Source organism: Protomyctophum parallelum (genome assembly GCF_964188405.1).
Source record: "Protomyctophum parallelum genome assembly, chromosome: 1".
NCBI lineage: Eukaryota > Metazoa > Chordata > Actinopteri > Myctophiformes > Myctophidae > Protomyctophum > Protomyctophum parallelum.
Genome location: NC_139697.1, coordinates 86,443,771 through 86,458,664, shown reverse-complemented (window position 1 = coordinate 86,458,664; position 14,894 = coordinate 86,443,771). Strand labels below are relative to the sequence as shown.

At 42.1% G+C, this 14,894-nt stretch overlaps 1 protein-coding gene across 1 annotated transcript in view; it reads right to left on the bottom strand.

The window, feature by feature from the left end:
• The window catches only part of abr (ABR activator of RhoGEF and GTPase), a 128,801-nt gene extending 114,044 nt beyond the window's left edge, over nucleotides 1-14,757 (bottom strand). Inside the window, exon 1 of the mRNA XM_083785261.1 lies at nucleotides 13,661-14,757. Coding sequence (XP_083641387.1) covers nucleotides 13,661-14,525 — 865 coding nt within the window. The 5' untranslated portion in view covers nucleotides 14,526-14,757. The remainder of the gene's footprint in view (nucleotides 1-13,660) is intronic.
• Nucleotides 14,758-14,894: the final 137 nt, after the last annotated feature.

Here is a 14,894-nt window from a genome sequence, read left to right as displayed (position 1 = left end):
ATTCCATCCGTAAAGACTTGTGAGAGTGATTGTACTGTACAGTGTACACATGTGGGGCCAGCCAGATTTAAATGCACCTGCAGGTTAGAACTATGCAGGGTAACACAATCTTTGCCTCTGCGTACTTTTGGTTATTTTAGGTCTTAGGCTGGCGGAGGAAAGACAAAATGTGTTAGGTTATGATGATCACGAGGCACGCAGACTAAAGCCCTAACCACACCAAAGGGTCGCCATGCAACTAATTGGTAGCCTGGCTAATAAGCCAGACCGAATCAGCCGTTGGCAAAAACGGCAGTGTGATATTAGTCTGGCTTATTAGCCAGGCTAACTAATTGGGTCCAAACGGTTGCAAGGAGTTGCATGGCAACCCTTTGTTGTGGTTTGGGCCATTGAATTCCATGCTTTGAATCACTTGGGACAACTTGGGACGACGTCCGTCAACGTGCAACAGGACATATCACACCGCTGGGACAACGGCGAACGCTAAAACCGGCTCGACCCTTTGGTGGTTAGGGCTTAACATCGACTCAGCTTTCCCCGAGTGAAAAATGGTTAACACCGTTTCTGTGGACAGTACACATCCATGTCTGCACATGTGTACTGTGAACCAAACTGGGGCCCAACTGATTTCTTTCTTTCTTTGTTTTTACAGATGCCCCAGTTGCCCACAGGGGGGTGCTGTGTTCACCTCCAGTAACCACCAAATATCCAGCATTCCTGGATCATCTGTAGAAAAAGTGTGGGCTCTTACTAACATTATGTAATGGAGCTGTTGGGGAGTGCACAGGATGGGCTTGTGTCAAATGAACTCACACAAGCTGGCAGTAGTGTGTCATTATAGCCTGATTTATACACCATTGTACAATAGAGCATACATTAGGCATATGTAACAGGAACTAGTTAGTTATGGTGATGAAGCTTAAAGACAAAGAATTCAGAGATGATGTAGTGATCGTTAAAAAAAATTACGTTCTGTTTATTACATTTTTGAAGTTTTTTTATAATAAACAGAAACAGACGATGATATATTATAAGTTAAAGTTCTCAGTAATCATTCTCTTTCTCACTTAACATAAAAGCTTTTTGTACACACATCATAATGAACTTCAAACGCATATCATCAGTCTCTCAACAGTGGTACATTAACAAAGCAAGACGAACTTGACAGATTTAATTTCAACACTGTAGTTCCTGCTCCTCTTCCTTGTTCTCTAGACAAGAGTCTATGCAGTACCACGTACCGTTTTAACTTATGAATGAACTGCACATTGCACACAAACTGAGGTCTGTGTTAAAAGCACAAGCTTTCAGCCATTTACACACAATGCCTATAATAGTATAATAATATAATCAACTTAAACTGTAAGTACTAATATTTCTCTTCCTCTAAATGCACATAAGCTGGCTAAATGACATATAAGAAAGTTTGTTATACAGTATGGCCAAAGATGTCAATTATGTCATCAGAAAACAGAGAAAGAAAGACTGAAGCTAGGCAATACCTAGTTTATTCCAACTAGCAAAGGGAAATGAAAATGCTGAACATAAATAGCCAAGCCACCATGCAGCACTGAAGCCTGACACAGGATATCCCCCAGAGCAAACCAAAGAGAAGTGAGAGTACATTAATGTCTCCAGCATAGGTGACAATACGCAGTAGGTACTTCACTGCAGAGTTGTTTCCAGTTGTAATAAAGATGAAAGGTTGCTTAACATACCAGTAAGCTACTGGTACTGGTAAATAGTTCCATGGTTGAAACAGGAATTAACATAGTAGTTACCAAACAACTCCATTCTAGAATGGCTAACTGTGCATTAATGCAATTAACAGCAAATTAAAGACCAAATACGTTTTTCACACTTTTAGACCATATCTGTGGTCATCATGGGCATACCATATAATGGTATGGGCATACCATAACAATGGATGCCAAAACAATGGGAAAAAGTTAAATTTTTGTGTATTTTAATATCAAAAGTCCATAAAAATCCTATTTTAATTACTCCCTTTGAACAAAAACGTGATGCCGTGTCGAGTTCTGCATGAATAAAAATGAAGCTTGATTTCATTCACCCGTTTTATTCCCATTGCTGCGCGTCCGTCCAAACACAGCTGATGATGATTACAGAACTACTCCGTTTTTTAATGTCATTCAAGATGACATCCAGACAGTGTGTTACTCATTTTAAACTTAATCTCTGTGACTTTGTAAATGTAAACAAACACACTTTGCGCGGCCTGGGCCATGGCTCAGTGGTCCATGCACATTGGCTGGTAATCCAGTCTGGCAGTGTGCCGCGGGTTCGACTCCCGATCCCGACGGCCTTTACTGCATGTCTTCCCCCCATCTCTCTCCCCATTTCCTGTCAGCCTACTGTCTGTCCCTCCATAAAAATATTAAATAAAGGTGAAAGCCACAAAAAAAAACACACACACTTCGCGCATGTAACAGATCTACGTTCTGAACTTCTGATTGCTTCAAGTTGCCGTCGGGAGGAAACCTCCTAACTCAATTTTTTAGGTTTTTGATTTTTTTTTCTTCTTCTGCAGCTATTGTCTTGAACACCCTTTACGTCTTTCTGTTGTTTTGAAAATATCGAACTAATGCTTTGGACAAAACCTCTTAAATTCATGGACCCTCAAACTGTCTACTAAAGCAACAAAGGCCCCATTTACACTGCAGTCACATCCAGTCAAATCTGATTCAAATTTGAATGTGCCACTTCCAGATTAGAATCTGATTTGTTTAAATAAGTCTAAACGCAAACAAGTCCTTTGAATCAGATTTAGATCAGGTTGTTGCATTCAGACTGAGACATATCTCCTGAAATCAGATTAGTATCAGATTTGAAACAAACCACCTCTGAATGTGGCTCAAGTCACATTGGAAAAAATCTGATTCCATGTGACTTGTATGTGACCTGTCTGCATTTAGATTTATTTAAACAAATCGGATTTCAATCTTGCTGTGGCACAGATCTGATTCAGGCTAGATTTGGCTGCCAGTGTAAATGTGGCTTAACTCCACCACCTCTACGCCTCTCATGCAAAGAATTGACAATATATAAAGGCACAACACCAACTTTGATGAGGCAGTATTGCTTTGTTTTCAAAATATACGGTTTTCTTAATTTAGTTAGGTGGTTTCTTCCCAACAACAGAGATACGTTTGTGAAAGAAATGCCTGTGCTATCTTTCAGGTAAGAAGGAAATCCGGTTATGTGGCCAGAGCCCACTGTGCCTATGAAAGCAAAAGCTGAGTCAGCTCTAATAAACAAATGTTCCTCATGGAGAAGAGCCCATAATAACACAGCTGTTTCCTCTGGTCTGGCCATCACCCATGGAAACCTACAGGGACAGCATCAGAACTAAGACACAAGAGCAGCATCACATTTGGGACTAATGTGATGAGATGAATACTTGGCAGTGAATGCCTGTGGGCAGTGTGGGGGTATTAGAATCTAGGGGCGTTGTCCCAACCTCAATAAATGTCATTAAAATCATTGTCTGACCAAATTAACACACTACTTAGAGTGGTTCTGTGGTGCGTCGGTCAGCTGACCAGGCAGGCAGATGTGCATTGAACACATAATTGTGGTTTCTCTTTTGCATTTTCTTACCACTTTCTACCCCTGGTTCATACTTACTGTACCTCTTTAGGCGCATATTCCCAGACACCCAACAGCTGAATTGTTAAGGTGCATTATACCACACATTTTTCAATTATCGTTCAATAATTGAACGGTTCAGAAGGCGCACTGCACTGACTTTTTCATAATATTTAAAATCACATACCCAAAATAAGTTATGCCAGGTTGAAAGTGGTTAATGAATGCAATGCATGGTTGCAGACAAGGAAACACGTATCTATAACTCTATATTGTGTGTCACATGATGGACTGACGTGGTTTGAGATGCACTCGCACTGATCTCAGTAATGTGGACATTCAGGAAGGAACCTCTCCACTATGGCGCCGTTGATGTAGATAAGGGTGTGCGCTCTATTCAGGTTCCTGTAGTGCACGATCGGCTCTTTGGTCTTGTCCATGTTGAGAGACAGAGACTGAGACAGTTCTCAACCTCACGCCTGTAGACTGTCTCATTGTTGCTTTTTGTGTTCTAAATAAAGTGTGTTGATAAGTGTGTAATTTATTTGTATGTGTAAACTTTAATTAACATTATTGTACTGTAAAGTCTCTTTTCCCTTGATGCCTTATCTTTAGTATTAGTTTACTATAGGCTAATTAGATTAATACACGATAATCAACACTAACACGATTTAGAACACACCCAAATCAAATCATAGTACAACATACGTGTTCAATCAATTATTCAATCAAAGCAAACAGCATAAACTATTAGTTTTCCTCCTCTAAAAAAATTGTTAGTTACAAGGCTGCAGCCTGTCACGCGTTCCAAGCTGACAATCTCGGAGGAGTCTGGTGAGACCATGGGGGCAAGACGGGCAGTGTCGGTAGGCTAATCAGAGGCAGGCAGGGCATTACCATGTCTATGCTCGGACGTAGAATAGATTCACGCTGAAGTGAGCCCTAGTTACCTGAGCTTGGTGTTGGAGTTCCTCTTCTCCTCTTTTGGCAATAAATGAAAAGAAAAGTATCTAAATGAAGAAAACGTTGGCGAAATATAAGATGACTTTGATTATAAGACGATCCCCATTTTTCAAGACTCATTTGTGGAAAAATATCATTGAATGTCAAATAGTCTAGTCCCAGATTATAATACGTCATTGTGTCAGAGAAGACTGTACTGTAGACCTCTGGGAGCATTCACATGAATGTTGTAAACAAGTGAAATGCTTTTATCAGTGTGTCGTCCACAGTATTGATTGATTGATTGAAATATTTATTAACAGTTTGTAGAATTTACAGTACATTTTAAGCACAAACTCAATACAAAGACTGTCAACTGTGAGTGGACGACCCAATTAAGCATTACACTTGTTTACAACAGGGTCCACATTGTTCAATTCATCAAACAGTAACAGTCTTTGGATTGAGTTATGCTTTCTTGTGAAATGTACCCATTCTGCAAACTGTTAATAAATACTTCAATCAATCAATCAATCACTGTAACACAGTCAAGGTCTCCGTAGTGGTAACAAATGATACAACGGCTGGTTGTTTCTCTTATTTCAGAACGGGAGGAAGCTTAAATGTGAACAGTGAATGTGAAATGACAGCTTAACATTTAATTCAATACTGTACGGATATATGTTACAATTAAACAATATTGCCAAACATCAGTCTGTCTCTCTGAACAAATGCTCATAATTAGCACAATACATACTGTATGTCAGGCAAGCAACGCCAAAATCGTGGGCCGTGGTAAAACATTCCCTGCCACTAAAGCCTAATCTGATCACTGACTGACTGAGACAATACCGAGAAAATGTCCTGAGAGAAAATGCAGAACAGGACCTGCCTTCTAGTGGCATCACTTCTGGTGGTACATCTCCAGTATGGGGGTGGGTAGGCTTTAACAAGCGCTATGATCAGTCAACTGACAGGAAAACCACATATTCACCACCATCTCATGCAGTTTCATACAGCACAATTTCAATAGTTTTGCAAGTTTGTATGTTTTGGTCTGTTTATGAGATGAGTCAGGGTTGACTCAGATGACAGAGGTGAACCTGGTAAAATCCACTGTATAGAGATGGTTGCAGTGATGATGATGATGATCATAGACAACAATGTGTGTGAAGGAGACGGCTCAGCCGGGAGGGTCATCTCATTTGAGTCATCTCCAGTAAATCCTCTCTTCTTTCACTAATGACAAAGCTTTTCTCACATTCAAGTACCGCCATTAATCAGAAACCTCTGGGAACAAGCCAATACCTTGGTCTACAAATGGATGACTCGGTCTGGAGAGGCTCAATTTTACGCCCATTTCCTACACCAGAGAATGTGGGCGCCCAATAGGGACACGGTATGCAATATGGGCGGGCTTTGGTACAGTGACGTTCAATGCTTGAGACCTTTGACTGACAGTATCTCTGACCAATTGCGTCAAAGAGAAAATGTTTCCCTGGAAATGAAATCCAAGCTGAGCCTCCCCAGACTAATATCCTGCGGATCCGTGCGATATTAGTCTGGTTTATTAACCAGGCTAAGTCAGCTCCACATATGGAGAATGGAGATCCATGCCATATATTGACATTCCAGTCTCCTCTGTGAGAGTGTGGACTGTGGAGGCCGCGCTGCTGGGGCAAATCAGCGCATGCATGCTTCCGCCTGGATGACGGCAGACTGCTAGGCGAGTGCTGTCGCTTTGGCATGGGATCAACTTGGACCAAAAAATGCACCATGAAAAACAGGTATGGCCAGGGTTCATCCATATATAGCATGTCTCTATATATGGAGCATATCACGAGGCATGATGTCACGAGGCGTGACTCACGACATTCCCATACTGTATATGGGCTGCCGCTTAATATTGATGAGATCAGGGATCTCCATATATGGGATAACATAACAGGGATTGTAGGAGTGATGTCACAAGGCGTGACGTCACAAGGCGTAATGGACTGGAAACCTTCGGTCACAATATTATCTACAGTATAGTGTACAGTACATATGCAATTTCAAAATGCATTCACACACACATTGACCTTTTTCCCCGCTGGTGGCTTAGGAGCAACAAAAGCAAAGAAATGTGGGAGATCATAAAGAAAGCACCAATTACCTATATGACATAGAACAAACCACATTACTGGACCAAGCGTAATTATCAGTCCATAGCAGCATAATTATCACCATCAGAATGTTCAGGGTGTGACTATGACATCTTAAGAACAACTTTCCTTACTGCCACTTGCAGTGTTGCTGTTGCTGTCAGTCTAATCAGAGGGCATGTGGGCACATGATACTGTAACCACCATCGACATAGACTAAACTGAAATAGGTAATAGCTACTGTGGTGCAATGTACGCAACAAATTAAGTGTAGAAGTCCAATGAAAGGGAAACCTTCTTGGATGTCAAGCTGAGCTTGTCAAGTCATGACCTTCACATTTCACACCTCTGATATACACAGATGTTCTCTCTGCCTAGTAGTAGTACCTACACATCAATATGTTCTCACTTCTCACCTCACTTCTCACCTACAGTATACATATTTTCTGAACACCAAGTTCCTTCTCCTCCCTTTGTGGGCCTTAACTGTTTAAGACAGCATTATAAAGTATGTCAGGGTAATCACCTGATAAATGCAGAAGTTACCCTACCAAATAATGGAGATGCATAAATGTTGTCCATGGACAAACACAGAAGCAGACACTGCACAAACACAGAAGCTGATTGGTCCACATGTGCTCCAGAACGGGCAAGCCAGAATGAGAGGTTAAATCTATAGAAATCTATAGGAATTTCAAAATGTATTTTGCACTAAAACACTAAGGCCTAAGTACCTGTTTATATACAGTACATTTGTGCACAGTAATGAACAGGAGGAATGTGTCTAAATGTCAAGAATTGTCTTGCCTGCGGAAGGTGTCTTTGAGATTGACAGGTGTCAATGTTTAAAATAGTAAAATGCATGGTCGTGACTCACGGCAAGATCAAAGAGTGTCATAACTCTCTTGACTTTAAATGTGGTTGACTATGACTCATCTCTTCTCTCCTCAAGAATGTACCAAGATATGAAGCGTACAAAGCGAAAATATAATTTACATTTATGAAGACATTAGATGGAGCCATCTTCCTTCTTTAACAAATACAAATAGTTTACATAATTTATAGAAAGGTTCAAAAGTGCCACACAAATTTCAGCAGCAGTGGTCTGTCTTACAGATGGACAGTAAACTACGGGGACTGCCCATAAGTCCGACGTCCCGTTAGTCCGACCTACGTGGCCGGTTAAGACTGTGGTTAGGTTTAGTGACCTACGTGGCCGGTTAAGACACAGGTTAGGGTTAATAATAATAATAATGAATTGCATTTTTATAGCGCTTCCAAGTGCTCAAAGCGCTTTACAATGGTTCATTAAATCATTCATTGGGAGGTGAAGCGGCGAACAGAACAGTCAACGCCAGCGTCCTAACTTCCCACATTCACACACCAATGGTGGCAAGCTCACACCGACCAAATCATTGGTTCGACATATGGACAGGAGGAGCCGGGATTCGAACCGCCGACCCAGGGATCATTGGACAACCTGCTCTACCTCCTGAGCCACAACCGCCCAAACTGTCCATTTTATTGGTTAGCGACCTACGTGGCCGGTTAAGACTGAAGTTAGGGTTTGGGATAGTGTTAGTTCGGAATTATGGAAGGTTGGAATATTGAGAGGTCGGAAAAGTGACAAACTATAGTACCTGAGTTGGAAAGCTGCCAGGACTGCTAGCTGTTATTACCCACACATACCTGTATAGCCTACACACATAGGCATGGACACACACAAACAAAGCCTCAAAAACTGATACTTTGATAGGTTTAAGTTTGTCATACCAACAATATAATGTGCATGTGGAAAGTCTAAATATAATCCTACCTAATTGCCACATTTACACTATATGAACTCAATGCGAACACTGCAATCGGCTTGCAGCAGCACCACCACACAAGATTGTCATGACGGGCCTGGACAAGCCCTGCTTTTCGGTTAGAGAGAAAGGGGCAACAGGTAAAGACGGGGAAGAAATGTTTGTGTCATTTTGAACAATCTCTGTCTGTCCATTCATTCCAGGTTACGCTCTCTAGCTATTGGCTCTGAGTTGAAAGGTCAGAGGCTGGAAGTAGAACTTTGAGTGCAGCGGCAGACAGTGGAAAAACTGGAAATGTGCTGCACTCACCACCACACACCAGACCACAACAAGACTGCACAACTCTTCATTGATGTCAATGGCATTTGTGTGAAGGACCTGCAATACTGCAGCTGTAGTATGTGCTAAAGGTTAAAACCATTTAGGGTGAAGGTTAGCATGGCCTGTCACACCCGACAGGAAGATGCTGCAAATCAATCTCACCTACTGGTAAATTTTGCTAATCTCCCATGAAAGGTTTAAGTTGTTGATGTAATAGAAAAACAAAGCATTGAATTATGACAGGCTTGACGGATTGACAAAGGAGCAACTTGGACACTCAAGCATGAAGGAAGCATGAGTTAAGTCCGTTGCTCTCCCTAGGTTGGCGGAGGGTGTGTAGAGCCCAGGATCACATCACAGGATGATTGACACAGGGGTGAAAATGGGTTACAAAATCGTGGGACAAAAAATATTAAAAAAAAAACAAAAAAAATCCATGACAAAGACCGGCAAATCTCCCCAAGTCAAAATAGATAATCCTTCATCTAGAGTTGCCATAGAAGTTATGGGCAGGTTCTACTCATTTACAACAGTAAATCCAATATTTGGCCATGATGAAATTACCCCATTACAATATTTAAAAACACACTTATTTGGTTGGTTTAGAATAGATAAAGCAGTTGGTCAATGTGTGCTGGTGGAAAATAAAATACTCCTAGACTCAGACAGCAACCTACTTTCGCTATTCACTACTGATCACACGCCAACAAATATGTAAGTAAGTATATGATCAATATGCTCCTCTTACAGTAGGTAAGAGGCACATGAAAGAGCTTCCCATCTGGCCTGTTACAATATCTAAGTCCTTCCGTTCTAGTACAACCTAAATGCCTTGCCCTTGAGTAAATACAATACCTTTAATGGAAAAGGTAAAATGTCAGAAAAAAAGATAAAAAAAGGTCTTGCAGCCCACAAGTCAAACAACTGTTAAGCTTAGTATACTGTGTAAAAACAACAGATCAAAGTGGTTATGTACTCAAAATAATCCTTGTGTTAAAGACATCCGATTAAAAATTCCTTAAATAGCTAGATGGCTGACAGAAGGAATCTGACTATCAGTACAGGAGGCCTCTGAGGGTGTTCTATCAAATGCATGCCAATCAGCAAGTAACATACTTCTGTTACTGTTATTGGTTTTCACAAAATCAACACTCCATCAACTGACCTTCAAACTTAGGTTAAGGTTCTAAACAAACACATTAGGAGTAGGACAGCTTCAGTCCCAATTCTGAATCAGCCCTGAATCAGAGGCACATGGTGGGTTTATGTCTTCATTAAGGTCAGACCCCTGGCATGAGCCTCTTGCTAGTGTGCGTGCGTGTGTGCGTGCGTGCGTGGACTAAAGGAGGGCTGCATTTCCCACAATACTGAACGACCAGGAGCAAAAACACTGATTGTTGTTGGTGCAATGCACTTTGCCTACATAGCTAGTGGTCAGAGTTGCTGCAAATGAAAACACTTTGCCTACATAGTCAGTGGTCAGAGAGGCAAAAGAAGAAAACCCATATTTCCTCCTACTCCTTTCCAGATGTTCCACTGTGTTTGTCAACAATTACGTCTTCTTGATTATCCCAGATGAAGAGAGGTTGCATCTGAAATGACTCACTGTTACAAGTGATGAGAAAAGTAAAACCAGACAGGATTCTACACTATTTGATTCATCATTTGGCAGGCAACAACGTCACTGTGCAAAATTTCTACATCTGAGACACATGTGAAAGACGGTAGTTGACAATAAGAAGCTCTTAAAGTGAGTAATTTGCAACTGTTTTCTTTCAAAGTCATTTTCCTGCATGTATGCTCAATGAAGCAGTCACTTGCAGAGGGGTGTCTCTCCATAGATACAGCCATTATCGTCCAACAACATTCCATTCTTTCTCACCAATATTTCAGCTATCCATAGCATGCGGAATCAGTGAAACAGCACCCAAGTAAGTGGTTGCCTCAGACACTTTAAAATCCTGAGTACATGTAGAATGCCATCTCAGCAGGCAGCATAATAGCACTCTCATACCGACTCCCTTCTGAATAACTTATCCAAATTGGGATTCTCATGTGGTCCTTGTGTAGATCTAACTCTGATTCTGCACCCAGGATATATAGTACAGAACCAATAAGCAGTGCTATAGTGTCAGTTAATATAATATATAAATATAATGTACCCTGTTGATGAATTGATTACATAGGACATTGTGGTCCTATGTAATCAATTCATCAACAGGGTACATTATATTTTTGTGTGTGTTTTCCTTTTAGCCTACATGCTTTACTGTACCTTGGTGCACTTTACATTTTTGACTATAAAGAATTCAATCAATCATAGTGATAAGTCTGGCAAATGCAATATTGACAGGGTACAGTCAAGCACAGCATTGGTCCAAAAGGACAGCACCAAAGAAAGACCTTGCAGTCTTGTTTCCATTCGGGTCCCATGCATTCATTCACAATGACAACAGTGACAACAAACAATACGTTTCTCAAACACATTAAATCTACATGTACAGGTTAGAATAGAAATACATTAATAAAACATAAAGGGGGGGGAGCAATCACCTTCTCTCACCTGATGACAGCGACAGGTGAGTTTTCAGACCCTTTTTAAAGGAAACCAGTGATCTGTTTGTTTTGAGGGAAGGGGCAGGGCATTCCACACGTGAGTGGCAGTGCTGTGAAATGTGAATTTACCCATATTTGTTCTGAAAATGGGTGGCACCAGATTATTATTTACGCTCCCCCTAGTATTATGGCTGTGGGAGTTGCTCACCTTTTTGAGGTAATCAGTCAAGTAAATGGGCACTGTGCACTGTGGGCATGGATGGCAGAGCTGCATTTACAATCTTGAATGCTAGTCCCATTTTTTGTTGTTTAACTCTGTCTTCAACACTGAGCCAACCTATGCTATCAAATTGCACAGAGGTGGGTCATGGGCCCTAGTCCTAGCAAAAGTCTGATTATTATTATTAGTTTGTTTTGGGAGGTCTGGAGCTTATTCTTTTGTGACATTGAGATGTTGGAAAACCAGGAGGTGCATGCATAGTCAAATAAGGGCTGAATAAGAGCTCCAGCTAGTGACAACTTGTGATTTGTGATGAAGATAACTACATTCAATATTGCCAAATGTATGAGGAAGTCTCATGGCAACATCGACATAGATCATTGTGCAACTCGGTCTTGTCATCTTGTGTATATTGTGTTTCCTGTTTTCAGAGTTAAGTTTTCATTCTATATCTTCTTCCCCCCCCCCCCCCTGTCTGTTTTGGAATGAGGGAACATACTGTAGGGCTGAGGGAACATAGGGCTGAGGGGAACATATAGGCTGAGGGAACATAGGCCTGAGGGAACATAGGGCTGAGGGAACATAGGGCTGAGAGAACTTGGGTACGGTCCCCTTGGGTACGGTCCCCTTAATATTAGGTTATTGCAGATGGCCTTTTAGAGGACAGTGTTACTTGGGGACATGTTGAGACAGGAAGTTCTACAGGCTAAACTAGTTTTGTTTGTCAACGTAGCTTAAATAGTTGGTGTCAGTTCATTAAAGTGTGTACTCTAGGTTTATGAGACAACTATGCAATGGAAACATACCTGAGATTCAAAACAGATAATTAAGTACATGATGAGTGATTCATGAAGAAATGTCAGGATTTAAAGGAATGTTTCACTGTTCACTGTTTCACTGTGTTGTTGTGGAGCATTTGCTATAACAAAGTAGATAGACTAGACCCCATGCAGTAGTGTCATTGCTGTAATTTGGTATCTGTAATGTGTTCTGTTGCTGCAGGGTGAACTACTGTATGGGTAGCATTATAGTATAATTGATGCCTTACAGCCCCCCCCCCCCCCCCCCCCCCCCCCTGTCTGTTTTGTAATGAGGGAACATACTGTAGGGCTGAGGGAACATATAGGGCTGAGGGAACATAGGCCTGAGGGAACATAGGGCTGAGGGAACATAGGGCTGAGGGAACTTGGGTACGGTCCCCTTAATATTAGGTTATTGCAGATGGCCTTTCAGAGGACAGTGTTACTTGGGGACATGAGGAGACAGGAAGTTCTACAGGCTAAACTAGTTTTGTTTGTCAACATAGCTTAAATAGTTGGTGTCAGTTCATTAAAGTGTGTACTCTAGGTTGATGAGACAACTATGCAATGGAAACATACCTGAGATTCAAAACAGATAATTAAGTACATGATGAGTGATTCATGAAGAAATGTCAGGATTTAAAGGAAATGTTTCACTGTTCACTGTTTCACTGTGTTAAATAGTTGGTGTCAGTTCATTAAAGTGTGTACTCTAGGTTGACGAGACAACTATGCAATGGAAACATACCTGAGATTCAAAACAGATAATTAAGTACATGATGAGTGATTCATGAAGAAATGTCAGGATTTAAAGGAATGTTTCACTGTTCACTGTTTCACTGTGTTGTTGTGGAGCATTTGCTATAACAAAGTAGATAGACTAGACCCCATGCAGTAGTGTCATTACTGTAACTTGGTATCTGTAATGTGTTCTGTTGCTGCAGGGTGAACTACTGTCTGTCTGTTTTGGAATGAGGGAACATACTGTAGGGCTGAGGGAACATAGGGCTGAGGGAACATATAGGGCTGAGGGAACATATGGCTGAGGGAACATAGGGCTGAGGGAACTTGGGGGGGTACGGTCCCTGCATAGATAGAAGCCTATAAAAAGTTACTTTCAAAAACATGCCTTGGGATATTGAGTTAGTGACGGGAGAACGTCAGATACTACAAAATATAAACTGGATAGTATAACAGCTTCATAATCAAATTTGAGCTAAATTGGCGTGTGATTTGAATGTGCAGGCTTGGTTTTATTACCGTATGGGAGCGGAGAGGAGGAATCTTCGTGGTCTGAACTCAGGTAGCCATCACTGCGTCTGTCGGGGGTGCTGCATCCAGAGCCGCGGGACGTCCTGCGGACGGGCACCTGCAAGGACGGTGACAGTCTCCCGTCGACGTCGTCACTGGAGTCCTGGTCCCTGCTCAGCCGGAAAGGCCGCAGAACGTCTCGGTGAGGATTGACCGCCGGGAAGCCCTGCAGGCTGTCACTGCTGCTGGAAATCTTGGGGGCCACCATGTTACTCTTGACAAAATTCTCATTCAACTCCACGTCCTCGTACTCGTGGTCACTGGCCTCTCGGCTGTCACGGACGGTGTTCGGTTTCCCGACGCAGTTTCCATCCGGCTGAGAGACGCCGGTTATGAAGGTGTTGTTTTTCAGATAGCTTGGCTTCCGCGGCGGCACAGGGCCAGGTTTACCTGTCCTGATGCTGGTCCTGCTCAGGTCGGGGCCAAAAGAGTTCACAGCAACATTGCCTTGGTTACCACCCGGCGCATGGACTTTCATGCTTCCGTGCGCCTTCGTACTTTCCCCACCATCATCCTTATCGACTGACGTCCAATGATCCTTGTTGTGAAGCCCGTAGACGTCCGCGTTAAAGTTTTCATCCTTATTTCCACACCTCCCCTTTTGGGAACTTCTCTTCTGTCGGGCGACGGTGGTCTGTAGGTAATTCACCTTGAATTTCTCCTCCGAAAGCGCCTGTTGGAGGTTTTTGAGATTCGCTTTGCATTTGTCTAACTCGGCCTCAATCTCTTCGACCGAGTTTAAATCCATTTTGGGGACTTCCCCGTCGGGGAATTCACTCTTCCAGTGTTTTTCGAATTCCTTCTGCTCCCACATTATATTGTCGTCGCGACTCGAACTGCTTACTGCAGCCTCACCCCCGTCTTCAAAATGTAAAGATGTCTCCACCAACAGCCAGTCAATGCCGATTCTGTCGCAATAGTTGTTATGTTTTTAAATATCTATAAGACTAGTCTCTGCCTTGACTACCGTGCCTATACCACCAAAACCTGTTCATGTTCAGCTTCTCACACGTACAACTATCGCAGCAGGTCTGCAACACTGATGACAACTTTGCACGGTCCTACTCAAGTTGCTGGATGCTTCCGGTATTGAGACAAGGCTATGATGTATTGAGATAAGTGGTGACGCCGAAAATAGCAGACCTACAAGCTCACAACGCGTCGCATCGCGACGCTTTGTGAG